Below are 27,124 nucleotides of genomic sequence, written 5' to 3' on the forward strand. Positions count from 1 at the left end.
ATCCAGAGCCCCGGCTCCCCACCCCACCATGCCCTCCCTCCAGGGCCACGCAGGCTCAGGAGGCCACAGGTTGGGCAACTCCCACCAAGGCCCTGCTGAAGAACACAAGCCTGAGTCAGGGTCGCACGGAGTGGGGTCCCCATTAGAAGGATAGGGTCTTGTCTGGGCTGGAGCCTGGACAGGACAGTCCCTTTGTCCTTTGCCCTAGCCTAGTCTGACTCTTTGCTTGCAAAGGATCTTTGTCCTGTTTTATTTTGTTTTTCTTGGAAGGGGTAACACTGGGGGTTTGAACTCAAGACATCACACTTGCTAGGCAGCTGCTCTTACTGCTTGAGCCACTCCTCCAGGTTGAACTTCATCCTTAATAGAATGCAGGACCCGGAACTGGGCATGGTCTACACAGCAGGCCTAAAGGAGCCTTGGGAGTGTCACACGACTGTTATCATTTGTTCTTCACAGTGCCACCAAGCACTACTCAGAGTCACCTCCCTTAATCTCCAGGAAGAAGGTGTTTATTGTGCCAGTTCACAGAAGAGGAAACTGAGGCCCAAGGGGTTGAAGGTCTAACTAGGAAGTGTGTGTTCAGCGTCCTATGTCAAACTCCAAGAGGGTCCAGGCCACTCCTGGCTGGGAGGAGGAGGAGAGGTCAGGTAGCCCCCCTTTTCCTCAGGGTGGGTGCAGGCTACCTCTATGTTGGAGGAGCCATAGTGGAACAGAGTGGGGAGGAAGTTCCCTGGAGACCCCAGGCCTCAGCCTAGTCTCCCCAGGGCTTCCTGGCTGAGCACCAGGCCTGGAAGGGACAGGGTGGTGTGGTTCAGGCAGCTGCCTAGGAAGAAAATGGCTGGTAGGAGGTAGCCTTTGTCCCCATGCTGCCTCCAGGAGACCCAGGTGCCATCCCAGCAGTAAGGGAGCTGGGACTGAGCAGCAGCCCTGACAGGATGGCCTGTTGACTGCATCTTTCTCTTCTGAGTCTGTGAAATTCATCAGGAGTTTCATCGGTTGAACTTATGGTCCAACTCATGGAGGCTGCAGAGCCAGAGGTTCGCTGGACCAGGCAGAGCAAGATGTCCCAAAGATGTCCACATCCTAATCCCAAGAACCTTCATGATAAAGGGGACTTCAGGCTGCAGGTGGAATGAAAGTTGCTCATCAGTGGAACTAGCAATGGTAGGGCAGCCTGGCTTATCCAGGAGGGCCACTTGTCACCTTGAAGGTCCCTATGCACAGGAGAGGGAGGCAGGAGAACTGACGGATGCCGGCTTTGCTGATGAAGGAGAGGCCACCAAGGGATGCAGGTGGCCTCTAGAAATTGGAGTCAGAGTCTCCCTTACAGCCTCCAGAAGGAGCCAGCCCTGTGGGCACTTTGACTTTGGCCCAGGGGGAACCAGGTCCGACTTCAGCCTCTAGATCTGTGAGATAATAACTATGTGTGATTTTACGCCACTAGGCTGGTAGAAATTTGTCTCAGCAGCCACAGGAAAGGAACTGCTGTGTTCTTTGCTGTGTGAACAGGTGGACTCCCTTGGCATTGGGGTTAGGCTTCTCACTGCTCATTTGTCCCACTCTCACCAGCCTGGAGCACAGGAGGAAAACTTGACAGGTGAGAAGTTTCCGGACTTCATGCTGGAAAACCCAAGCCCTGTGGCCAGGGTAAGAGCATCAAAGTGATACCCAAGTCTCATCCCCATCCTCCCAATTTTAGGCACTTACTTCTAGAGGGTCACACTATCACCCTGAGCCCTTTCTAAGACTTATTTTCTCAGTATCCCCATTAGTGAGGATTAAGGAGCTCATTTTGTCACACTCTGGGCCCATGAGGAAGCATGAGGACATCCTAAGTATACCATGGCACAGAGGAGGCTCCAAGGAAGCCGGTATTTCTCCAGCGACTTGGAGACAGCCCAGCCCAGGACTAGTTAAAGCGTTGTTAGGACTTGGATTGGAGGTTTGGTCCTCAATGCAGCAGTGTTTAGCGGTGACTGAATTATGTGGGCTCTAACCTCATGAATGGATTAATCCATTTATGAATTCATTTAATGGGATATTTTAGTAGGTGGTGGAAACTTTAGAAGGTGGGGCCTAGTTGTAGGAAATAAGTCATTGGGGGTGTGCCCTTCAAGAGTGTATTTTGTCCCCAGCCCCACCTCCTTTCCTGGCCACCATGAGGTGAGCAGTTTTGCTCTGCCCACCATGGGATTCTGTTTCACCTGGGCACAGAAATGATGGACGGCCTCTGAAACCATGAGCCAAAATCCACCTCTCCTTTGGAGATGATTTCCTCAGGCATTTTGTCATGGTGGCAGAAATCTAAACTGCACAAGTGTTTCTGTGTTTTACCCTCAGCAGAGAATGGTGGGGGGGCGGGGAAGGGTCACGGGTGGAGAGGTGGCTCCCTGGTGCTCTGCAATAGGCGTATACTGCTGGACAGGAACACACCTGTGCTTTCAGGAGAAGAGGCTGCTGTCCCCAGGATAACTGTTAACGTCCCTTCTAGTTCTTTCTTTGTGTCAGATAAGGCCCTCCAGAGGACACTACCAGGAAGCCAGTTAAATGGGCCCAAGTCCTTCAGCCACTCTTCTGGGTGACCTAGAGGAAACTTTGCTCACTACAATCACAGTACAACACTAGATTCTTCACCCCAGAGCCAAAAGCATTCCTGTCTGCATTTTTTTTTCTCAGTACTGGGGTTTGAACTCAGGGCCTCACACTTACCATGCAAGTGCTCTATGGCTTGAGACACTGACAGCCCCTGTCTGCCATTTTTAAACGTTTGATGTATAAATAAGCATGGTTTTGAGTTGGACAGAATTCTCCTGCCTCTGGAAGCAATCACAGGTCACTCAGTAGGAATGTACATGAGTGTCCTTGCTTCCTTTGTTTGGAAAGACACTGCTTTGGGGGTCCTTCCCAGGGCTCTCCTTGCATAAAAACAGTCAATACCCTTTCTTCATTCTTTCATCAAGTTGTAGCTTTTGGCTTTGCCCTCACTGAGGGGTAAACCCACAGTGTTCGGTCACAGGGCACCCTAGAGCAGGCTTCCATGAGCTCTGACACTCAGCTGCCCCCTGCTCCACCTCAGCCCCTGGCCCTGGTCCCCCACTCCCCGTGCTCACTTGGTCCTGGGAGCCCAGCCTGCCACCTCCAAGTTGGCTTTTATGACAAGGTCCATATTCACCACAGCTGTCCATGATAGCCCTAACATGTCCTGTGACCAAGATAAAACAATTTCATGATCTTACCCAAATTTGGGGTTATCAGCCCCAAATTCTTGGGGGAGCCAGGCAAGCAAATGCTTTAGCTGTAAGAAACATCCCAATCCTTGCTGTCTGGTTCTAAGCTCAAAGAAGGGCCAAAATTAGAACCACACCATGCATTTGTGCTTCTGTTGATACATTCATCCGTGAAGGAAACCCAGCTGGAAGGAAACCCTTCCAGAACATACATGAAGCCAACACAGTCTGGAAAAAGCCAAGGCCCTCATGGCTCCCACACTCAGAGCAGTTCATTCTGAGTCGTCCCACTGGGAGCCACCTCTGTGAGCCTCAGGAGGTACCACTCTGGGCTGCCTCTTCTGCTGCGTGCCAAAGTGTGGAAACTGACCAGAGGTCAGCAGAAGGCTGAGGGCCAAGTCAGCCAGGAGTCCCCACCCTGCAGAGAGAGTCCTGGGGCCAAGGAAGCATCCTCTTCCTGTCTGTGGGATCGCCAGGGTCAACCCTGTGCACCAGGAAAGGAACTTCCACCCTCATGCCATCGTCCCAATTTCCATCATCTCCCGAGACATTAGTGCCTCCAAGAAATTCCAGGAGGATTTTGGACAAAGCTGGATTTTTGAATGTCAGATAATGGGGAGTGCATAAGACCAAGGGACAACTGTCATTCCTTCCACAAACATGTAGGGAAAACTGGTGGAGCAACTTGGGTTAGGGGAGACACAGACTTCAATACCTGGCCAGGAACTTGGAGTGAGAACAATGGTCCCACTGTGACCTAAATTTTCCCCAACCCCTCTTCCTACGGGGAAGGCTTTGAGTGGAGTCTGTTTTGACCCATGTGACATTAGGTGGTTCCCCTGCAGGGCAGGGCAGGGCAGGTCCAAACAGAATTTGGGGCCTCACAGGCTAATGAGATGTGGGGCTGCTTCTAACTCTCCATTGCCCCAGCGAGAGGATTTGGGGGGAGGGGTGATGAGGGGGAATCCCTTTATGTCATAATGATCCACGGGACAGCCCACGAGAAATGAGGTCTCTTTTTGGAAGACCAAGAGGATTCGTGTCGTTGAAGCGGATGGGTTGCAGTGAGGTGTGAACACGTTCAGGGAAGAGGCTTCTAAGGGAGTTGGGGGTCTCTTGATGCTTGTTGTTCAGGGGCCTGTCTCAGTCTCCATCACCCAGGGCTGACGTCCCACCCCTGGGGGGAGGATGACAGGTGGCAGCGGCTCAGGGCACCATGTGCCACCACTTGAAGGTGAAGGGCTGCCGGCGCACGTTGGTGCCACAGTGGACCTCCCCGTGTAGCATGTGGTATGGGGTGAAGTCATCAATGAAGGTGCAGTGCAGGCCAAGCGGCTCCAGCAGGGAACGCACCTTCTCTTCCAGGCAACAGCGGCCATTGATGAGGGGCCCAAAGGGCTTGGGGATGCCCAGGTGCTTCCCCAGCACCAGCATGTTCACCTGCAGAGAAGGGGGGCCTGGGTCAGAGGCTACACCTCACCATCAGCCTACCTCCCTGACACCTCCACCCACTCAGCAGGAGCTGGGCTTGTCTTTTTTAGGCAGCCTTGAAAATAGCTACTCGCCCGTTCCTGTGCAGTGGGAGGAGCTCTGCTGGAAAAGCACCTTAGCCTGATGCTTTTGGGCGCATCTGCCAAGCTCACCATGGCGATTTTTTGGTAACTGTCCTCCTACTGGTGGACTGCGTAGCTGCCATGTTTATGCTACTGAATCCCAACCTCCTAAGCCATCACTGATTAGATCAGAGTGGACAGCTGACTTGAGATAGACCAATCAGATTCTCTCTCCCAGGAATTTAGAGTTGACACTGGAAGAGCCTCAGTCTTTGTCCTCATGTTCATATCCGTTCCCAGGGGCAGAATGGCAAAGACAGTCAAACTAGAGGGAGAAGAGAACAAGAGAGAGAGAGAGAGAGAGAGAGAGAAGAACACAGTCCCTCTGGCTGAGCCAGTTTGGGTGATTCTCTATTTCCTGCCAACACAAGAACCCAAATCATTGCCCAAGCTTCCGGGAGCACATATATAATTACAAAGCGTCCTCAAGTGTGCAGGAAGGAAGGGGGGTAACAAGAGGCTTTGCAAGGGAGGGCAAAAAAAAAAAAGAGGGAAGGAAAAAAAAGGGGATGAAGCAATGGTGCTGTGGACCTGTTAAAAACAGGCTTTGATGATGGTGAGTTAACTTCCTCTAGGGGATGGAGGCAGGGGAAAGAAGAGCAGGTGACCTGAGGGCAGCACCAGCACCCCCTTGTGGGCTCCTCAGAAGGCAGCAGCATCCCTGGCTCGCCCTCAGACCTGCTCAATGAGGACATTTGTGTGGGGCCCTTGCTATCAGGTGTTTCTGAAGCAAGCTCAAGATTTAGAGACACCAAGGCTAAGCCCTAAGGCTCCATCAAAGGCCTCTTCTTCTGTGAAGTCTTCTCAATCTCCCCTCCTACCTCTTGTCTGGCAGTGCCACCCCCAAACTGCTCTTTATCACTAGGACATGACCTTAGGTGATGAGAGTGTCCCCTCAACAGACAGAGTGAGGCTCCTGGAGAGCAGGGATCATCCTTAGTCATCTGTGTCTCCCACAGGACGTGTAAACGCGTGCGGGATGCACAGCTCTGAGCTGGGAGGGCAGGAACAGAATGGCCCCCAGCTGCCAGTGAGACCACGGGCTTTGCACATGTGACCTCGTGCAATCATTTCTCCACTCCATGAATGTCAGTGGGTCCCTTCCTTTCCTGGTGGCCCTTGAGCCAGGGTTTGGCCAGTTACAGGGACCAAGATGGACACCTAGTGGAGGCCACAGGGTCAGGTGGGACCCCTGATTCTCCTCACTACTGCCTCAGGACCCTAGAATCTCAACAGAACTGTGACAAATGTCTCCCCGCTCTGGGGACGGGAGGAAACCCTAAGTCACAGGTAGTGGACTCACCAAGTCAGGGAAGAAGGCCACTGCCTTTTTCCTCTCGGTCTTGAAGAGCTGCGGGATGTCGATGATGTCGCGGTCAGCCAGGCCCAGCTCCCGCTTCAGCACCTCACGGTTCCAGTCGATGCAGCTCTGGAGACGGGTGAGGGGCCGAGATGGGAGACCACGCCATTGTGGGGGGGGGACCTCGAGGATCCATGTGTGGGGCCGAGTGCCCACGGGTCCACTACTTACACAGCCTTACATTTGGTCAAGATACACCTGCTCTGTATCCCACACATGCCGTCCCACTAGTGGGGCTAACAGTGGGAATGTTCCAGAATATTCCAGAGTGTCCCATCTGTGACCTCTTCTCTAGATCCCTCATTTGAAGGGGATCCCCTTCAGTCTCATGGTTTAAAACACTGCCTGTATGCTGATGAGCTCCAAATTTCTGTCTCCCCCTCTCTTTGCTGAGCTTAGACTTGTAAGTCTAACCAGCTACTTTGCATCTCTGCTTAGAAGTCTAACGAGCACAACCTTATGGCTGGGCCGAAGATAAATTCTTTAAGTTCTATCCCTCCCCACACCTGGTCCTCCTCCAGACTACTCCAGCTCCATAAATGTTACTGCCCCCTCCCAGCTGTCAGGGCCACAGTCCTGCCGTCATTCTTGACTTTTCCTTTCATGTATCCAAAAGCAAGTGCAGTGGGTGCCACCTTTGTTATCTACACCCACTCTGCCATCTTCCTGCTACTTCCCCTGCCTCCCCCTGCTCTGACGCCTGCCTCTCTGGACAAGCTAATGGCAGTGGCTTGCTAACTGTCTTCTTGATTCTTCTCTTGCCCAAAGTGATGGCCTGATAATGTCCCTGCAGACTGGCACTTACTGCCAGGCTCTGTGTTTGAGGTCACACTTCCCTCTGTCCTCCTCAAATGCACAGTGCAAACACCCCACTTCTCCCAGGTCAAAGAAGGGCATTGGAGCCATTCAGATTTTGTGAACCGTGAGCCTCAGGCATCCGCCCCCATTGCTGCCCCCAGGCCTGCCCACCTTCCTCTCACAGCCACAGCCTTTGTACCTGCACGAACTTGTTAAAGCTGATGAGGCTGTCATTGGAAAGAACCTGATTGATGGAGATGGTCTTGACCTGCCTTTCGCCTATGAAAGAGAGAGACATAGAGGGGTGAGGACAAGGACCATACTGTTCTGGAAAGCAGCCAGAAAGAGGCCAGGTTCACAGCTGCTGGTCTGGCCAAGTCAGCTGCTCTCTGACTCTGCTGGACAGGGGTTGGGCAGCACCGGTTAGAGCTTGGCCCAGTCACTGCACATCTGGGGTGGGAGAGAAGGGAGGCACTGATTGCTGTGCGCAATGAACTTGAGACTTCTTTGAGTTCACTGGAAGTGGTAGTTTACAATCACCTGGAGACACTGAGTGATGATTCCTCTTCCTCCGGCTAATGAGGGAGCTGGGGAAGTTGCTGTCTGCCCCTTACCCACCAGAGCCAACTTTATAGGTTCTCTGAGCAGTGAATCAACTGGTCCTGAGAGTCTGACACCATCAGGCTCTCGCCTGCCCTTCAGGAGGTGACTGCATGGCAAAGGGTCTCTGCAGAGGCCTGGCTTTCCTGCCTGTGGTGCTTGTGCAGACAGGCTGGCTAGAGAAGGGGAGACTGGAGTCATGGCTCCCAACCCAACAGCTGCCAGTAACTGAGCGCCTGCCATGAACAGAGCAGGAGCCAAAAGTGCCACGTTCAGAAGCTCACTCAAGCCTCCCCCTTCAAGGTATGCATTGCTACCTCGCTTCACAGGTAAGGAAAAGAGACTCGGAGAGGTCAGATGACTTGCCCAAGGTCACAGAGTTGGGGGGAAGAGAGAGGGCTGTATAAACCCAGCGCTCACAAGGTCTCAAGCCACCATCACAGGGAAGGAGGGCTTTGTAGCTGTGCGTGTGGGCCCCACATCTAAACTTTTCTCTCCGAAGTAAGTTGGTCCAGGACCAACTGCCTCCCACATGAACCCCCTAGAGAAGCTTTCTGTGTGGAAACCCCTGGCATCCAAGTCAGAAGTCAAAGGGAGGAGCTAGTGGGACCTCACAGTCTCAATGAGGCCCCTCCTTGCCAAGGCTATGGTGACCAGGGGCTCACCCAGACCAGATCAGTGTGGGGACAGCTGATGCCAGGCCTCCTGGTGCCTGGTTCCCTCCCACTGGGGGTGAGGACCGCACCATCACTGGGCTGCCAGGGAGGGGGAGGCCTGGCAGCTGGGGCTCCAGAGGACAAGGTAAGCCTGCAGGGACCCATCCCTGGAGGGTGGGAGGCAGAGGCTCCGTGCCTCAGTAGACACCCAGTGGATCAGACCTCACTTAGAAAACACAAACACTAAGATTTTGAGCCAGGACATTCACCCCTAAGCTCTGAGCCCCTCTGAACAGAGGCCTGGTGCAACGGCACCTGTCAAAGGCTGACCTTGGCCCCACCTTCCCCACACCTCCCTGCTCCTCCTCAGGTTCCGCCCCCACCCAGCAGTGGTTGGAGGAGGGAGGACATCAGGAATCAGGGGACACAGCCTTGCTTTAAAATCTGCTGCCCCACTCTGAGACCATGGTATGCCTTGACTCAGGAGGGATGGGAAGTTGTGCTGAGGGTCTTGGTGCTGTTACCCACCGACGACCCCCTGGAACAGGAGGGCCCTGCCATGGCCCCACTTCTGCTTTTCCTGGAAGAGCCGGAAGCAGGCGCCTGGGCTGGCCAGAAGCAACCGGAAGCCCTGTGTGCAAAGAACAGACCCAGCTGAGTCCTTGGCCCCAAAGTGTCCCCTGAGTTCAGCCCCTGGCCCAGAGACTGAGAAAGATATACCACCAAGTCCTTACCTTCCCATCTGGGGCAGGGACAAAGCTCAGAAACTCATCAACATGTCCCACTGCCAGCCAGTCCACAAAGAGCTCCACCAGTGGCTGCACCTTCTGGGCATGGAGGAAGTCCCGTACAACCTGGGTGACCCTGCGACCTCTCGACCTGGGGTCCGTGGGGTTAGGAAAAGTCACTTAACTAAAAAAAAAACCTCCATGCTGAAATGGAATCACAAGTATTCAAGATTTCTGTGGTGTCCAACTTTACTTTAAAAATCGTTGCTGCCAGGCATAGTGGTTCACTTCTGTAATCCCAGCTACTCAGGAGGCAGAGATAGGAGGATCACAGTTTGAGGCCAGATCAGGCCTCAAAAAAAAAAAGTTAGTGAGACCCTATTTCAAAGAAAAAGGTGAGTGTAGTGTCATACCTGTAATCTCAACTACACAGTAGGCGGAGGTAAGGGATCACAATATGAGACTGGCGAGGGAGAGAGAGAGGGATGTAAGCCCCTCTCTAAAAAATAGCTAAAGGAAAAAGGGCTGGGGGCATGGCCCAGGCGGTAGAGCACCTGCCTAGCAAGGGCCAGGTCCTGAGTTCAAATCCCAGCATTGCTTTTGTAAGCAAGAAAGACTATAACTGCATACATTTTAAAAATTCCACTGAGAGTAAGTTCTGCTGAAGCCTCACCACCGTGGATGTCTTAAGGACAGGTGCACGAGACCATCCGGGGCTCGTGATCCATCCTTTGGCATGAAAAAGCACCTAAGACCCACAGTCCTCTTTGGGGCCTTCAGGTATTTGAGGGCTGTTACTCCCCTCTGAAGCCCGACCCTGAATTCGTCTATTACTTGATGTCAAGTCTGTCCTAACGGCTCTGTCTTGGTCTACTGCACAGTAAATAACCATTGCTCCTTTTCTTTTCCACAGCGCCCCTGTGTAATACAGACACAACATTCAATCTCTCTCTCTCTCTCTCTCACTACCATCTCACTTTTTTTGTGGTACTGGGGCTTGAACTCAGGGCCTCACACTTGCTAGGCAGGCACTCTACCACTCGAGCCACTCTGCCAGCCCTGTTTCTGTGTTGGTTATTTTTGAGATGGGGTCTTGCGCACTATTTGCCCAGGGCTGGCTTTGAACAGTGATCCTCCTGATCTCTGCCTCCTGAGTAGCTAGGATTACAGGTGTGCACCACCAGCACCGGGCTGCTATCTCACTTTTCATCTTATACCTCCCTTGTCCTGCTCTGAGGAAACAATCTGGCATCAGTCATTTATATCACAGTATAAACGAGGCTTGACTTAAATGAATTTTGTCCCAGGACTGTTTGCTGTCAGCTGATAGACTCTGGGATCAGCAGTGTCTGTTTATTGCAGAATCAGAAGACCCGAGTCTAGCCATACTTTGCCTTCTGTGTGACTCACTCACCCTCTCTGGGCTACTTGTACAATGAAAAGGCTGGACGGAATAACCTTTTAGGTCCTGGCTTGCTCTGGCCTTCACAGACTTCCAGAGGAAGTCTCCGCATCCAGAACCACATATGAAGTCTGCAGTGGTCCCTCGCCCCCATCATCAGGGCCTCCTGCCTCCCACCGAGCTCCTCTCCCTGCCTTCTCACCCAGGCAGGTTGCCCCCGATGAGGATCCTCCCCAGGGGGTACTCCTTTCCATTGGCCACCACTGGGGGGCTGACCTCCAGGTTCCCAAAGGAGTCCAGACCGCTCACAGACTTGTCTCGTGGCTCCCGAGTCACGTAGCCAAAATCTAAGCCCTGGTGAGGGAAACTGAGTCAGGTGGGGATGGGGAACCTGAAAGGGTTTGAAATAACTTGCTGGGCTCTGAGCTCCTAAAAGACAAGCAGGAGTAGTCTCCCATTCTTCAGATGGAAACACTGAGTAAAAGATAGGCTTTGGTCCAGTCAGTATTTCATGCATGCTTCAGGGACCAAGTCAGGAAAGATTTGGCCCTTTAAGTGCTGGCCTATCAGGCCAGTGTCATCCCCATCCCCTGGTCACATCTCCACCTGACACAGAGCCTGAGGCTTCGGCCATCCTGTCCTCACAGGGTCTTCTTGTCAACTCTAGCCCAGGCCACATATTGGGCTGCTCAGGGGTGGTCCATCCCTGGAGACCAGAGGCTGGCGATGGCCCTCTGAGCCTCAATCTTCAAACTCTGGTGGCCTCCCCAGGGCATCTCTCAGAAAGAACTCAGACACCAAGAAGAGCCAGCTGAGCTCCTGACGCCTGTGTGATCTGGTGGGGACCTGGAAGGACTCCCTATGGCACCAAGGAAGTCTCCCCTCTGTCCCCAGCACCACCACCTTCGGGGCTGACCCCTTTATTACCGAGAGCAGACCCAGCCCTGAGTCTCAACCTCCCTCTGAGCGGGACGCTGTGGTCAGAGGGAGCTCGAAGACTCCTGTTAGCCAGAGCTAACTATCATTTTCACTGCGGGAGGGAAGTAACTCATGGAACACCACAGCAAATGTGTGACAGAGCCAGGGTGCTCGTCAAAGCCGTGTTCTTCACTGCTCTACCGCCCTGTGTCCCCCTCCTGGGACTGCCAGATTTAGCAAATAAAATACAGGATGCTCCATCAAATTTGATCTACAGATAACACATTTGCAATAGAAGGATGTCATCTCCTGGGTTGTATCTGGTTGTATCTGGGAGCAAGGTTCCCAGCAGGGTTCCCTGTGCTCCGATGCAGCTCTGGGGGGACCAGCCCCCAATTCCCAGGTTTGCCACCATCGCCACTCACCAGGATTCTTCTGTAAGGGAAGTCTTGCAGTTCCCCGTTCCTGGGGGAGTCAAAGACAACTGGCAGGGTTTTATGTGGAGCCTCAGTGTAGCCCAGCTCCATCTCATCCTGCCAATAAGGAGAGAGACGCCCAGCTGTGGACAGCCAGCTGCGCCCTGCTGGCTGGGCACTGAGCGCCCTGAGGAAGGCGGCTCCTGCCAGTTCTCTGTCTCAGCCTGTTGTTTGCCCTTGGAGGTGGGGGGGAGGGGGAGGAAGCCAGATGACTGAGGAGACTCAGAGAGGAGATGCATTTGCCTACAGTCACACAGCAAGACAGAGGCTAGGAGTGAATGATAACATGGACATGACCTTGGGGGTGTCCCTGTGTCCATGTGCCAGAGATGGGTAGATATAGAGAGGGCCTCAGAGTGGCCTTAATTGAACCAACAGGCCACTGGGCATCAGCCACCTCCTCTGGCCTCCACACTTGGTCATCAGGGGCTGACCAGGGCTGAGGGACCCAAGAGGCCTAGCTATACCTCAGCTGTGTGAGGTCCGGGGCAGTCCTGAGCCCTCTGGTAAGGAAGGCAAAGAGATGCTTACTAGTCTGCCTGGCCCTGACCTGAGCTCTGTGTAAACACTGACTCCACAAATCCCCACAAATAATAGAGGCTCTATTATTACCCCACGCGATAGATGGAGAAAATGAGGAACAGAGAGGTCATTTGCCCAAGGGCACACAGCTAGTCAGCCCCTCCCCTGAAAGTCTCTCCCCTTAAAGGCCCCTCCCTCTGGAGGCCCCGCCCCTGGGAACCCCTCCCCCTGGAGCTCCCTCTCATTCTCCAGCAGAGGTGATGCCTCCTGCAGTCCCTGCAGGTGCTCTGGGCACCTGGTTACATCCTGGTGCTTCTGTAGCAGTCACTCACTGTGCCAGGGCTGCTCACCCTGTACTATTAATACGTCACACCAGACCTCTCATTGCAGGGCTTGTCCTGGGTCTTGCAGGTTTAACTGCGTCCCTGGAAACCAACTGCACCCCCCCCCACACACACACCCAGTGTGTGAACCAAAAATGTCTCCAGCTGCTGCTGCTAAGTTGCTCTCAGCTCAGTTGCTGAGGGCAGGGAGCCTGTGTCCTGCATCTCACCATCTCACCCAAGGCCTAGCCCTGGTCTGGTGGGTAAAGGGTGCTAAGCCCAGGGGCAGCGTGCGTGCCAGGAGCTCCAGAAAGTTCTGGAGCGAGGTCTCAGGTCTCCATTAGGTAGAGCAGGGCATGCCCTGGAAGCACGCGGGTCCTCCTAGGAGTTTCTCGGCGGCCCCATTACAGAAGCCAGCATCTCCCTGCAGGATGGTGTCCTGCTAGGCCTGCCCAGGGCCATCATTACCTGGATCCAGCGGTCGTTGCGGTTCTCAGTCTGCGGGCAGATGGTCAGCTTGCAGCCGGCCTTCCTGACCAGCTCCTCCACGGCTTCCACAAAACACTTGTTGTTCCTCACACTGGGGACAAGCCCGGGGAGAGCGGCTCAGAGCCAGGGCCTGGGGGCCTAAGGGGTCATCAGGGTGAAGACCCCCACACACACTTCCCCAGACTTACCTGCACACATACACCTCCAGGGGTGGCTGGGTGCTGGGTGTCATGATCCAGGGTGCTACGCGGAACACCACGGTGTCGGTGAAGATCGGTGACGCAGAGAAATACTGCAGGGGAGCCAGAGGGAAAGAGCACTGACTCAGAGTCCAGCGGCCGCCTGTGGTCTTTAAGAAAGCCTTTTGCAACTGGGCATGGTGGTAAACGCCTGTAATCTCAGATAGTCAGGAGGCAGAGGTAGGAGGATCACAGTTCAATGCCAGCCCAGGCAAAAGCATGAAACCCTATCTGAAAAATAAACTAAAAGCAAAAAGGCACGGAGTGTGGCTCAGGTGGGAGAGCACAACCATGAGGCTCCGAGTTCAATGCCCCATACTCCCTCCTACCTTCCCCCCCAAAAAGCCCTTGGCTTCCGCCAGAGGATGGAGATGACCTAGCAGGGTGGGCAGGAAGTCTGGGGACCCTCATGCTGGCCAGTGATTCCTGAATCTGCCAGGAATGGAGCCCTTTTCTCACCCTTTGCCCAACCACCCCCTACCTCATTGGAGTCGTCTAGCAGGGTGACATGGAAGGAGACCAGCCCTGGGAAGCCAGCATCTGGAAAGGAGAGGCCCTCCACGAAGAAGCGCTCCTCATCCCCATGGAGGCGAGGCACCTTGTAGGACACCTTGTCCTGGCCCAGCACGCACCTATAGGCCTCACAGGAGTCCTCGGGACCTGGGAGGGGAAGGAGAGTGGCCGTGACTCTCAGGCAGCCCAGGAAGCATGAGGGGCACAGCTTACCCTCCTCTCCCCACCCCCATCCCACCTGTCACTGCCCCCCCACACACAGAGCAGAGAAGGCAGCTCAGGACCAAGGTGGGCACAGCAGGGAAGGGCACCCTTTCTAACTCCCAAAAAGGTCATGTTTGCCCCAAGCCACTTCTAGGTGTCTTTTCTATAAAAGTGTGCATGCAAATTTTAGAAAAAGCTCTCACTTGTGACTGTCCTCACGATGACCCCGCCAACCACACCCCCCCCCGCCCAGGGCACCTCCTGGAGCTGGAGCAGGAGACATGGAGGTAGAGGAGGCTGCCCTGGCTGGGCACCTGGCACCAACTCACCACAGACATGGAAGACTCGGGCCCGCCCGGCATCATAGCTGGATGTGTGCAGGATGAGTTTGTGGTCATCAAAGAGGGCTGCAGGACCCTGTGTCCGCAGGACCATAAGGGACATGTCTTCCAGATCTGTGAGCCAGAGGGGCAGCGACTGAGAGGGGCCCTGCACGCCCACCCCTCCCGCTCTGGGGCACTGGGTGTCCCAGCCCCAGCTCGTGGATTGCTGGGCTCCGGCAGCAGAAAACCATGAAGATATCCGCGTGCAGGGTCGTGCTACCCTGCTTCATGTCCTCTGTAGGACCTATAGGAGCAGGGAGTGCGCAGTAGCCAGCCCGGTGCCTGGCACCCAAGAGGAGCTCGAGAGAAGCACCCTGCGTGCCCAGGGCATCCCGCAGGTGAGCCCTACCCTTCCCGGGTCTGGGCATTTCCACTGCCGAATGACATGGCTTCTGTGAGCGTCTCGTGTGGAAAGTACCTGTCCCCACCCCCCCCCAGGGTGCTTCTGCCTCATTCTTCACCTTAAGCATGGTGCACGCAGCAGAATGTGAGCATCACTCACATGCAGATCAGAGGTGTGGGGGAGAAGAGGGGTGTCTGGACTTGAAGCTGGAAGGGGAAGGCTTGGATGGACCACAGTCTAGCTTTGCAACTTCAGGGAGTCTCCTGACCTCTAAACCTCAGTGTCTTGTCCCTAAATTGCTTTGAATGCTTAATTAAGAATGTTGGGGAAATACATACAGTAGGTGCTCAAACAATGGCATACAGTAGGTGCTCAAGCAATGTTAGCATCCCCTGTCCCTGGAGCAGGTGAATGGTAGGAGGCTTCTTTCTAGGGTTTCTGCCCCAGCATGAGGTCCTCAGTGCTGAGGAATCTGGGGAGGAACAGCTACCAATCTGAGATGGGTTTTGAGGAATATCAGGGAGCTGGAATTTTGGCCCCCACTTCTGCCTCAAAGCCCTGCCTGGGGGTTGAGACCCCCTGCAGGGTAACTGAGCAGTGACCCTGGACATCAGGGATCCTCAAGCCCCTCACCTTGCAGGCAGCGCACATGCTGGTCGCAGTTGTCTTGGACGTCACAGTCCAGATTGTCGCGATCACAGTTCACCAGCAAGATGGCTCCATGCCCCTCAGGTCCCCACACCCACTGCCGCTGTCAAGAGAAAACAGCCAGTGATGGGGGCTCGGGCCAGTCTCCTGAATCTTCACCCTACCCTGGGAGGAGAGGTCTGTTTTCATGGAGGCACCCCCAGCTCAAGAAATGTCAGTGGCTCCCTATGTCCACACCGTGAAGTCCAAACCATCGAGATGTCTGTCATGGCTGTCTGTGAGTGCCTCCAGGCATGTCCTCTTTGTCTACAGGCAACTTCCTGATTACAGGGCCACAAGCGTCACACCCTGAGCAAGCCTCCATTCTTCCCTCCTCGCCTTTGATCCTGCTCCTCTCTGCATCTGGAATGCCCTCCCTCCTGCACCCTGCAGAGCCCTGCTCCGTGCACTTCCCTCAGGAAGCCTTCCTGGATCACCCAGCCACCTGGACCTTCTCCTCTGAACTCCCAAATCACTTAGTGCCAACACGGTTGGGTCCAAGATTTCTCCTTTCACCTGGATCTGGAGATTTGCACCAATGTCCTATGGACCAAATTGACTTGCTGCTTGTTTTTATAAATAAAGTTTTATTAGAACACAGTCACATGATTAGTGTATGCATTGATTGGCCACTTTCATACCACCACAGGGGACTTGAGATAGAGTGGCCCACAAAGCCTGAAATACTCACTCCCTGCCTTTCATTTTATTTAAAAAAAAAAGTTTGCCAAACCTTGATTTAGATCATAAATTCAGGTGTGGCTTAAGAGGTAGAGTGCAAAGCCCTGAGTTCAAACCCCAGTACCACCAATAAATAAGTAAATAATAAATAAATAGGCAAACGTTTTAAATAAATAAATAAATCTGGAACTTTCCTCTGACAAACCAAAGCCTTCCCCAGGGCTGGCAACCTGTGTCCTTGTTCATTTTGGTGGTGAAGGTCCCCAGCCATGCCTGGTCCACATCTAAGCTTCTGACCTCAGCATCGGCTAGGCTACACGGGTCACCTGTCACGGCCTCTCCTTCTGACCCCAGCTTACAGCAGTTCCGCACTCCACGCCCCAGTCTGGGCCCAGGCAGAGAGGCCTACCTTGTCCACGAAGTTCCTGTCCTGCCTGCCCTCGCAGTTCAGGTCACAGTCCAGGGCGATGTCTGTGGGAGGAGGCAGCTCATTAGATTCCCAGGAGCTCAAGACAGGCCAGGGCTTCTGTGTGTCTAGCCTTATTCTCGGGCCCACCTTGCACTGGCAGATGTATTTCATCTCCCAGTAGACACAGCCCACAGGCGGGCTGGGAAAAGAGGCCTTAGGGAGGGAGGATCAGAGCACAGGCAGGGGCCAAAGGCTGCCCCCTCCAGGAAGCCTTCCCTGACTACTGCTCCCTCTTCTGCATTCCTAGAGCCCTCTCTGCCTAGGGCACACCCTACACTGAATCCAGGTGGCTGGGAGCATTCTCAATCCGTATGAAGCTGTCTCATCTCTTGGGCTGGGCTGTGAGCTGGACTTTGGTGACAGAGGATGTGGATGTGAGTAGGTCTCTGCCACCTACTGACTGTGTGACCTCTCTGAGCCTCAGCCTCGGTAGCGAGGGGCATTCTCCAAGTCCCACACCCCGCCCCCCTTGGAAAGTGGGTGAGATCTCAAAACACAAATGGAGTAGTTAAGGTGTCAGAACCAACCTTCCTGCACCCACAAAACCTTCCTAGCTGGCAGAGGAGTAGCTGTGATCAGAGAGGGGCGTGTGGGGGGACTTTGGGGTGCAGGTCATGTTCTAGTTCTTGGGTCGTGATATGTGTTGCAATTATTCAATTAACGTGTGTGTGCACATGTATGCACACACTCACATATAAAATAAAACCATGTATTTTCTTTATGTGTGCCGTCTAATGTGCGAGGGTTTGGAGTTGGGACAGATGCCCAGCCTTGCTCCTAACTAAAGAATGGGAACGACAATAAGATGACAAGTGATCAGACTGGCAAAACTGGAAGATGGTGATGCTGCCCAGCGTTGGCAGGTTCACACGTGGACAGCGGGTTGGCAAAGTCCTTCGAGTTTTAAATTAGCATCTGTGTCCCCGTTAGCCCGCCTGCCTGCATCTCCTTTCTCACTAACAGCGCTCCAGGTGCTCATACAGTCAGTCCACGGAGGACTTGTGCCCACAGAGGATCCCCAGCTCCACACCAGTGACTTAGGTGACTTTCCACGGTGGCTTTCTCTTCTGTGAATTGTTCATTGCATTCTTCTCATCCAATTGTCCTTTTCTCTTCTGATCAGACTTTTCATACTCTGTATGCAATATGTCAACCACACACATTGCAAATTTATTTCCTTTTCTTCTTTTTTCCTTCTACTTTCCTCCTGTTTTTATGAGACAGAGTCTCACTATGTAGCCCAGTCTGGCCTCGAACTTGAGATCTTCCTAATGTCCTTTCCCAATGCTGGGATCACAGGTGAGCACCACCACGCCGGGCAAGGTCACCAATTCCTGCTTTAGCTATGTGGTGTCCATTGATGAACCATCAAGAGCATTTTTCATCTCTGTTACTGTGATTTTTATTTCTAGAGTTTCCATTTGATCCTTTCTCACAATTTTCATGTCTCTGCTGAAATCCCCCACCTGCTCATGCACAGCGTCCAGCTTTTCTAGGAGGGCTTTTAACACAGGTGTCACACCTCTGTCTGATCATGTCAACTCGAGTCATCTTGCATGGAGTATACATATCAAGTCATGGAGAATTATAGAAAAAACTTCAGGTTGGAAAAATCCTACATTCCCATGTGCTTACAGGAAGGGAAGAGATGCAGCTAGGCTCAGGTCTCTTCATACGGCATCTGTTCGAAGGCTGCTGGCTTTGGGGACCCAGAGATCTTGGTTGGACGGGAGGAGGTTTACTTTTCAGTGTATGCTCTTGTACTGTTTGGATTTCCTAATGTACACTACTCTAACTGGCTTTTTTAAAAAGACTCCAGTTCAGGGTCATTCCCAGCCACCACCTCCCTGTCTTTGGTCAAGGCCCCTTGGCCAAGTCCCCAGCTTACCAACACACGTGAGGTAGAGCACAGCGTAGGCCAGGGGCAGCGGCTTGTGCCTGGAGTGGTAAGAGATCTGCACCTGCAGGGGGACAGACAGAGTCATGCTGGTAGAAACTGAGAGTCCCAGGCCCCCAAGATAGTCCTTGAGGGATGTGATGAGGAGGGCGGAGCCTCAGCTCTTCCTTTAGCTTTCTCTGGGCTGTCCATTTTTCCATGCCTTGGTTGGCCCATCTGTAAAATGAGAACGATTTGTGAGGGATTCTGAGTCAGTCTTACCAATGAGGTCCTGTGGGATTGTGGCCCCCCCATACCCTTTGGGTCTCAGTTTCACCATTTGTAAAATGAGGAGTTTGGATCAGGCAGGGTTTAAGAATCCAAGAATCTCCAGGATCACAATCTGAGGCCAGCCAGTCAAAAAGCTAGAGACCCCATCTGAAAAACAACCAAAGCGAAGAGCTGGGGGTATGACTCAAGCAGTAAGAGCTCCTGCCTAGCAAGCATGAGGCCCTGAGTTCAAACACCAGTACCAACAAAAAAGAAAGAACAGACTCTAAGCCAGCCTTCCCATCCGTGGGACTCAGGCATGCCTGGTTTGAGCCCAGCCTTCCCTGTGGCCTGGGTCAAAGCCATCGCTCTCTGACTGAGCTGCCTTGGCTTTCTCGCCTGCAAAACAGGGATCATGCAGGTCCCCGCCTCGGAGGACTGCAGGGCAGCTTAGAACAAAACCGAATGACTGAGCCTCTGGAAATGCCCAAGAAACACCAGCTGTGGTTACCAGTGGAGACGGCAGGGTGGGTGGGTCAAGGGCAGAGATGGGCTCACATCCTGCAGCCGCCACTTGTGGATATCCTGGGAAAGTTGACCTTCCCTGGGCCTCGATTCCCTCAACTGTGAAGTGGGGGCGCTAACGGGTCCTACCCCAGAGGATCCATTCATTGTAAGTCATGAGGATTAAAGGAGTGGAGCTTGTGGTAGGCTCAGAATGGTACTCAGCGAGTTCCCAGTAACGATGAAAGGTAAGAACAAAGATGGCAATAAAGGGACTAGAGGCAGACGCATCCAAGTCCCCTCTGAGCCACCAGCTGGGACACATCTCTGAGATCACGTCCTTCAACCCCCAGGCTCTGATACCCTCATCTCAGCCAGGACATCAGACATCAGGATCTTGCAGAGGCCACTTACCCCTCAGTCCTGGGAGCCCCCAAATCCTGCAGCCATGGACTCCCCTGTGCCAAGCCCCAGCAACAGCACTCTCCCCATATCTACAGATCCAGGGATTGATAAGGTAGGAGGGGCAGAGCGTGAGGAGGACTCTGACTTTCCTCAGTCCTAGTGGCCCCTGGGGCCGAGTGGGTGGGAGCCACCCACACAGCCCCATCCTGCAGGGCACCCAGAAGAGACCTTCACATGCTGGCTGGTCCTCTGTGTTGCTCTGGGGACTCTGTCCTAACCATCACCAACAGCGCTACTAACTAGGACACATGGCTCTGAGTAAGCCATGCCCCTTCTCAGTCAAAGATTCTAAGTCTAAAAATTGGGTTCATTGAGCTCAGAAGAGAGGCTTGATTCAGACCCACGGGTGCGAAGAGAGGTGAGGCGATGCGGGAACCTCTGTTCAATTGTAAGTTTCCTGTGCATTTGCTGTAGACCCTCCTGGACGGTCACTCTGAGTCTCGGATGCCCCACTTGGGAAAGGGAGCTGGTCTCTGTCCCTCAGGGCTATCATGAGGGCTGGGTGAGGTGACAGCCATGCAAGGCCAGGGCTGCTTTCCAAAAACTCTTGGCATGGAGAGGGAACCACCTTCTCCCACACACCCAAGTCCTTTCTCAGGCATCATCTGTGCCCTGCTCAAAGGCCACCTATTTTCTTCCATGTTATATTGCTGTCCCTTGCAAATGGTGGATCAGGGGACAGTGGAGTCCTCAGGGAAATGTCACCGAGGAAGGGCACTTCCCCAGCTAGCACCATCCCTCCCCATCCCTGCTTTCTCCTTCATTCAGGGTGGCAGAGATTGCCTAGCCAACCCAGTCCTACAGATGGGGAAACTGAGGCCCAACACAGCAGAACTGGGCTGGCTCTTCCCTTCACCAGGTCTTGGGAAGCCAGAGAAGGAGCAAACACTGACTCCTGTCCACCCCCCCCCAAAAAAGGTGCCATGATGATCCCCACATCACAGATGGGCACACAGAGGCTCAGAGACTGACAGGACTGGACTGAGGACACACAGTTTGGGTTTGTGAGCTACAGAGCTGAGACTCCCCCCAGCAGTCTGGCTTCCGGGCTGGATGGGGGGCTCCCCCGCCCTGGCCAGGGACCAGCTCACGTGACTGTCATTGAGGTCATTGCTGGGGGAGTTCATGACCACGATGATCTCCAGCCCCTCGTTGAAGTGCCAGCGCCTGGTGTCAGCATGCTCCCGTCTCCTCTCGATGCTGGGAGAGATGTAAATGTCCACGCCTGGGGTCCCGTAGATCTCAAACATCTCTGTGCCCTCAGGAACTGACCTGGGAAGAACAGGGTTCACATGTTAGAGCTTTGGCTCAAGCCCCACTTCCTCCCCCAGGAAGCCTTCCCTGACCACCCTGGCCTCTTAGACTCTCACAGCCAGCTCTGGGCAGTGGAGTCCAGGTCCCAAACACATACACGCACTTCTCATGCCCCCGAGGCTCTGGGTCCACAAACATTTCCCTCCCAACAAAACTGCAAACTCCCTGGAAGTCAGGACCCAGCTCTGCTCTCTCTAGCAACCTGGTACCCAACTGGGCAGAAAGAGCTCAGGAACAGCATTGTGCAATGGACTCCCTCCCTGTTCTGACACTGTAGCTTTAAGAAGAGCTGTTCTCACCCAAATCCCAGCAGGTGACAAGGTGTCAGGAGAGTCCCCCTTAGGAAAGGGAGTCAGGCTGAGTGCCCTGTGTGGTGGGCAATTTATACTCACCAGTCTGCAAGGTGAGGTCACACAGCACCAGATGGCAGTGCCAGGTTTGAACTTGGGTCTCTCCAGCTCTGAGCCTGAGCTGTGTCGCCTGGGACACTTGGCCAGATTCAGTCAAACAACCAAGTGTTAATTGTAGGTTTAAAACATCTGTGATGCCATCTGGCACCGGGATGGCATTCCCTCGTTTCTGCTAGTCTGAGTCCTTCTTGGAACCCAGCCTACCCGTCCTGGTTGTGGGGTGCCCGCCAGGGCTTCTCACAGCAGGGGAATGAGTCACAGCAGAGCTGGGGAAGGAGGCCACGAACCCGGGGGCTCTGTGGCTCCAGGACCAGAATTAGGAGTCAGGTGGAGACCAGGGTGGGTCACACATTAGGTGACACTAAGTCACTCACCCTCTTGGTCCAGTCACCTCACCAACAACACGAGATAACGACACCCACTTGGCCAGTCAAGGCTCAGATGTGGCATAGGTATTACAGTAAATTAGGGGACAGGGAACCTGTGGGTTGAGGCCATTGAGACAGTGAGCTGGGACGGCTGGGGAAGGGCTCTCAGAGGAGATAGGTCTGAGGGAAAGGGGTTTTACCATGAAGCCTCAGGAGGTCAGGTTTAGACTGTGACAGGTTTGTTTTCACTTCATCTCTATGTAACGGGGAGCCAGTGATTGTTCTTGATTAGGAGGGCAGCACAATGGAACTGTGGCAAGGTAGTTAAGCCTGTGGGGCCAGGCAGCCTGGGTTCAAATCTCACCACAGCCTTGAGGGCGTGATTCAGCCTCCCCCAGCCTCAGCATGGCTATGCTAAGGCACTTGGAATGAGTGAAAGTCATAACTTCATTTTACTGCTAGGGAAACTGAGGCCAGAAGAGAAGCGATCAGAAGGTGGGGCTCCAGACTCTGCGTCTAAGCACTCACTCTGCAATGGTTCCTCAGCCCTGGCCACACATCCCTCTGTTGGGAGGATTGAGGGAATGGCTGCTAGAAGGAGAGCCTGTGTCAGGTATGGCAGGATCCAGACTCCTCACTTCCTAGAAGACAAGGCGGGCACCTGGGCAACATCGGGTCTGGCTATTGGAAGTTTCAGTGTGGCTATCACCTCATACCACAGTGTCTGGGCTCCTGATCCAGCCGACACTGTCCACACTTAGGACTGTCCTAGTCCCCCCACCCTCCAGCCAGCCTCAGAGGGTTGGGACATGTGTTTCCTGGGATGAAGAAGATCCCGTGTTAAAACCAGGAAGGTCCCTACAAACCAAGACAGGTGATTACCCTAGAGAAAGCCAACCTCAGGCCACCTTTGGAACACACAGCTTCCCAGTGACACAGGTGGCCCCGAAGCCTGTATTTCAGACTCTACTGATGCCCACTGTGGCTGACCCCATGGTGAAGAGTGGGCTGCTCAGAAAGGCTGGCCCCTGACCCCCCAGAAGCATAAGGACAGCGCCAGGTGAGGAGAAGATGTTGCTCAGATGACACAGCCATGGTGACAGCTCAGATCAGGTCTCAGGGTTCCTGGCTCCATCAGGCAGTCTTTGGGTGCCGTGACTCACCTGCCCTCCCAACTAGGGCAGCGGTTCTGCACACGCCAGGCTCAAAAACGCTCAATGCCATGCCTCCGACAGATAAGGCAAGCCAGACTCTCTGAAGGGGCCCCAAGCAGCATATCTTTTTCCTCTGCAGCTCTGGGGATCAAACCCAGAGCCTCGTGCATGCCAGGCAAGCACTCTACCACTGAGCTACCCCCCAGCAGTACTTTTTTAAAGGCCCTAGGTGACTCAAATGTGCAAGCAGGGTGGGGACCTCCACTGGAGACAAGAGGAGGCTGCCAGCTCATTGCCAGGTGTGGTCCCTTAAAAGACACCTGCTAACGGAAGAAGAGATCCTCACTGAAGGAGATCAGTGGCATCCATCCTCCTATTTTTTTTAAGACCTACCCCATGGGGCTGGGCATGGTATTGTATACCTGTAATCCAAAATACTCAGGAGGCAGAGGTAGGAGGATTACAGTCCAAAGCCAGCCTGGGCAAAAACTTGACACCCTGTCTGAAACTAAAAGAGTGGCTCAAGTGGTAGAGCACCTGCCTAGCAAGCACAAGGCCCTGTACCACAAAAAGGTGTGCATCGTACACACTTGGGGCTCTGAGCCCTTAGATCAAGTCTTCCAGCACCGAGCTTCCACAAGCTCCCCTGAACCTCCATCCAGGTGAGTCTTTGCCTCTGTGACTCGGGTCCCCTCACCAGTAGTCATGGACTGACTTGGGAGACCTGCTTCCTAGTTTTGGCTCTGCCCCGAGCTCGTTCTGTGGCCCTGGACAAGTCATTTCATGATCAAGACTCAGTTTTCCTATTCAGAAAATGAAGGGGTAAGAGAGATGCCTCACTGAGCCAGTCTGGGGGCTGCTCTTCAAGCCCACCCGTGACAAGTTCCAAAGGTGACCAACTTCCAGGTCCTCACAGCCACAATGGGACAGATCCCAGCAGTGTGTCACATGTCTTAGGAGTGTCAGGTCAGATGCTTCCAGTCTGGCTGCCATTCTCACCATGGCCAGAGACTGGCCCTGGGATGAGCCCACCGCCAGAGTCGTCCTGGGAGTGTGACACTGCCTGGCGAGAACTAAGGCTGCCTTCCTCCCACGCTAGCTCAGTCTGAGACCTGACCTCATCACTGGCCTTCTGGCATGTTGGGGAGCATGGTGGGTGGCGGGGTGTGAGGGGTGACACACTGGACCACAGCACCTGGCGACTCAAGTCCAGCTGTGCCTTATAAGTTAGGATGTGCCCGCTCTTGTCCTCTGACCCCTTCATGCACCTGGGAAACGGAGGCTACTGTCTTCCTCCAGGTGCCACAAGAAGTAATGGAGACCCCAGGGACCTAGGGTGGGCTCACGCACCCATGTTTCACCTTTTTTTCCCTTTCTCTGTTCTGAGACCCCCTGCTCGAAGCCAGGCCCTGCCATCTCCCACTCACAGGAGGCAGGAGGACAGGGTGGAGTCCACTGCCGCTGATGGAGAGGCTGGGACTCTCACCTGTGCTCATCTTTCAAGGCTCTGGCTGGGCCCCTCTTAAAGGAAGCCCTCACTGGCTGCTCAGCCCTTACTAATTCCTCTTCTCTCCTCTTCTCCTTTAGTGTGGCTCATACCATTCCCCAGCCTGACTTGGGAACTCTTGAAAAGTCCACAGGCTCAGGACAGAGCCCTAAAATGGTAACAATGGTTACGGATACCAGAGTTGAACGTTCCTCACATGCCAGGCATTAGCTGGGTACTCCACGCACACAATTCTCCCAACAGCCCTTTGAAGTAAGGGCCAAATTGTTCAGGCTGCATTCTGACTCTCCACTCAGTGGCTACATGACCTTGGATGAGTTACTTAACCTCTCTCTGCCTCAGTTCCCTCATGTGTACAATGGGGTGATGTCAGCACACAGCTCTGGATCATTGTGAGTTGGGTAACCCAGGAAAAGTACTACGGGCACCTGGTGCTAAGCTTACTTGCTGCCACCACTACTCTCCCCATTCTGCAGAGGAAGAAATAGAGACTGGGGGAGGGGAAGAAAGAACTTGTCCAAGATTAGACAGCTGGGAAGTCATAGTCACATTGAGTCACTACACGTGCTGTCCTTTCTCTTGCGAGCCACAGGCTGAACACCCAGGACTGTTAAAGCAAGGCACGTCCATGTGGAAAGGGACCTTAGCGATAGCCCTGCTCTACTCTTTTTCAAGACCTGGATCCTGTCCACAGCCCCTGCTAGGAGCCCCGTAGGCAGGGACAGAGCCTGCTCGTGCCCCTCTGTGTGTGTCCCCACAGCCTGACACACACTAGCATCGAAAGAAATGTGATGAATGCACAGATGAGCTAGGAGTTCCACTCCCCAGGGGCAAGGGGGGGCTGGTCATTGGGGTCCAAGGATTCCCCCACTTGAAGATGTCAGAGCCCCTACCCAACATCTCTTCTGTGAACCCCTGTGGCCAATCTCAGGTCACCCACCACTGGCTGCCTTTGCCTCTCGTTGCCCCAACCTGTCCTCGGGGGGAGAAGCCAGCCCAGCTACCTGGACGGGTCAAACTAGAGACAGATCTGCCCGAGGGGCACGAGGCAGCTGGGCAGGTGAGTCACCCACAGGCATGCAGCCTTGGAGCAGGCGGTGGCGCCAGGCAGCACGGCCTGTCCTGCCTCTTCCGGCTCCTGCCTGCTCCTAGGAGCCACCCAATCCCCTTCCCATTCCCATTCGTCATGGCCTCCCCACCCTCAGCCAGCTTTAGTGCCTAGTTCCCAGTGGGGCTGGGCTTTCTCCAGACTTGGTTTCTCCCACGACCTGCTCCTCACCCCCTCTCATCTATGCTCTGGGGACCATCTCTCCAGCTAAGTTCAATCTTTAAATTCTTAGGGACACTTGTTCTCAGAGAGTGGTGACTTCACCCCCCCTAGGACTCAGTCAGCACTATCTGGAGACAGTCTTGGTTGTCACAGAAGGGGTGGGGGGTGCTACTAGCCTCCGGTAAGTGGAGGTGAAGATATTGCCTATAATGCCCGAACAGCCCCACAATAGCCACTCATCGTGTCACAGTGCCTAGGATAAGAATCTGGCCCAAGGAGAGGTCTGAGAGCCAAGAGGTAGCAATAATTACAGGTGTCTGTGTCCTCCCCTCCCAGCATCTTGGTCACTTGTCCTCAAAAGTCCCGAAGCCAGATCTTTGGTGGATCCCAGTGCCCAGCTCCAAACACTCTTTTCCTTCCTCAGAGAGAAAGAAGGTGTGACCTCACTTCCCACCACAGTCATAAAGGCCTTCTCTGCCACACGACTGAGCATAATACACGGATGTTGAGTGACTGTGAAAGAGACCGGATCTGAGATCCCGACTTCCACGAGTGAAGAAGGCTGGAAGCAGAAGACCTGAGTGAGACTGCAGGTGGGCTTGAAGCCTGGCTCCATCACTTGGCTACTGTGTGACTCCAGCAAATGGTTCACCCTCTCTGTACCTCGATTTGCCCATCTGCCTGACAAGGCGATGCTCACAACAAGACCAGACCAAGGGGTCGTAGTCAGGGTGTAATTTGAGTTTACATTCAAGGGTTAAATTCCAGAGGCCTGTCAAGCTCTGACAATAGACATCATTATTTCAAATATGATTTCCTCTCTGTTGTCAGGTACATAAGACCAGGGGTGGCAGGGGCGGGTAGCTGCCTTTTCCTGTTCTTGACAGACCACCAGGCCAGCCTGCAGGATCTCTAAGTAAAGTGCCTAGCTCTGCCACCCCCCTACCATGGCACCAGCATCCTCCAAGATGGAGCTAGGCCACTGCAAGTCTCCTCTGCCCCCTCCATCTTCTGCCATTCAGCTGACAATTCAAGGACCCAAACATCCCTGCTTGACTGCAAGACTGGGGAGTGGGCAACCAGGCCAGGGCCCTGAGGAAGCCCACCCAGTTCCCAGGGAAGAAGACTGCTGGGAGTGAGTACCTAGGACCCAAAAACCCTCCAGGGCCTCCATCCCTTACCCATAAATGTCCACGATGGTCTCCACGCCAGCCACACACACGGCACTGGTGGGATGATCCAGGGACACACGTACCATCCTTTGCAGCGACATGCTGGCCTTGGACTGGGCTTTGGCTACCAAACCCAGTACTGCTCAGAGCCCCCTCGGGATGTGGTTTAAAAGTCCCCGA

At 53.9% G+C, this 27,124-nt stretch overlaps 1 protein-coding gene across 4 annotated transcripts; it reads right to left on the reverse strand.

Annotated features, from left to right (window-relative positions):
- Nucleotides 1-263: 263 nt before the first annotated feature.
- Padi3 (peptidyl arginine deiminase 3) lies at nt 264-27,079 on the reverse strand. 4 transcript variants are annotated; one of them, XM_074081215.1, is made up of 18 exons: nt 26,954-27,079; nt 22,370-22,482; nt 21,456-21,954; nt 20,841-21,021; nt 18,523-18,595; nt 16,575-16,636; nt 15,431-15,548; nt 14,401-14,526; nt 13,836-14,014; nt 13,304-13,407; nt 13,095-13,206; nt 11,731-11,838; nt 10,590-10,741; nt 8,992-9,136; nt 8,786-8,888; nt 7,201-7,280; nt 6,147-6,272; nt 264-4,670 (listed from the first exon to the last, which is right to left on the reverse strand). In XM_074081215.1, the coding sequence occupies exons 4-18, from the start codon at nt 20,997-20,999 to the stop codon at nt 4,437-4,439; spliced, it is 1,881 nt and encodes a 626-aa protein (XP_073937316.1). In that variant the 5' UTR covers nt 21,000-21,021; nt 21,456-21,954; nt 22,370-22,482; nt 26,954-27,079; the 3' UTR covers nt 264-4,436. The 4 variants fall into 4 exon arrangements, with proteins under 4 accessions (XP_073937316.1, XP_073937314.1, XP_073937315.1 ...); XM_074081213.1 differs by having other exon boundaries at nt 21,456-22,171; XM_074081214.1 differs by having other exon boundaries at nt 22,042-22,482.
- Nucleotides 27,080-27,124: the final 45 nt, after the last annotated feature.

This window comes from Castor canadensis, chromosome 7 (genome assembly GCF_047511655.1).
Source record: "Castor canadensis chromosome 7, mCasCan1.hap1v2, whole genome shotgun sequence".
In the NCBI taxonomy this organism is placed as follows: Eukaryota; Metazoa; Chordata; class Mammalia; order Rodentia; family Castoridae; genus Castor; species Castor canadensis.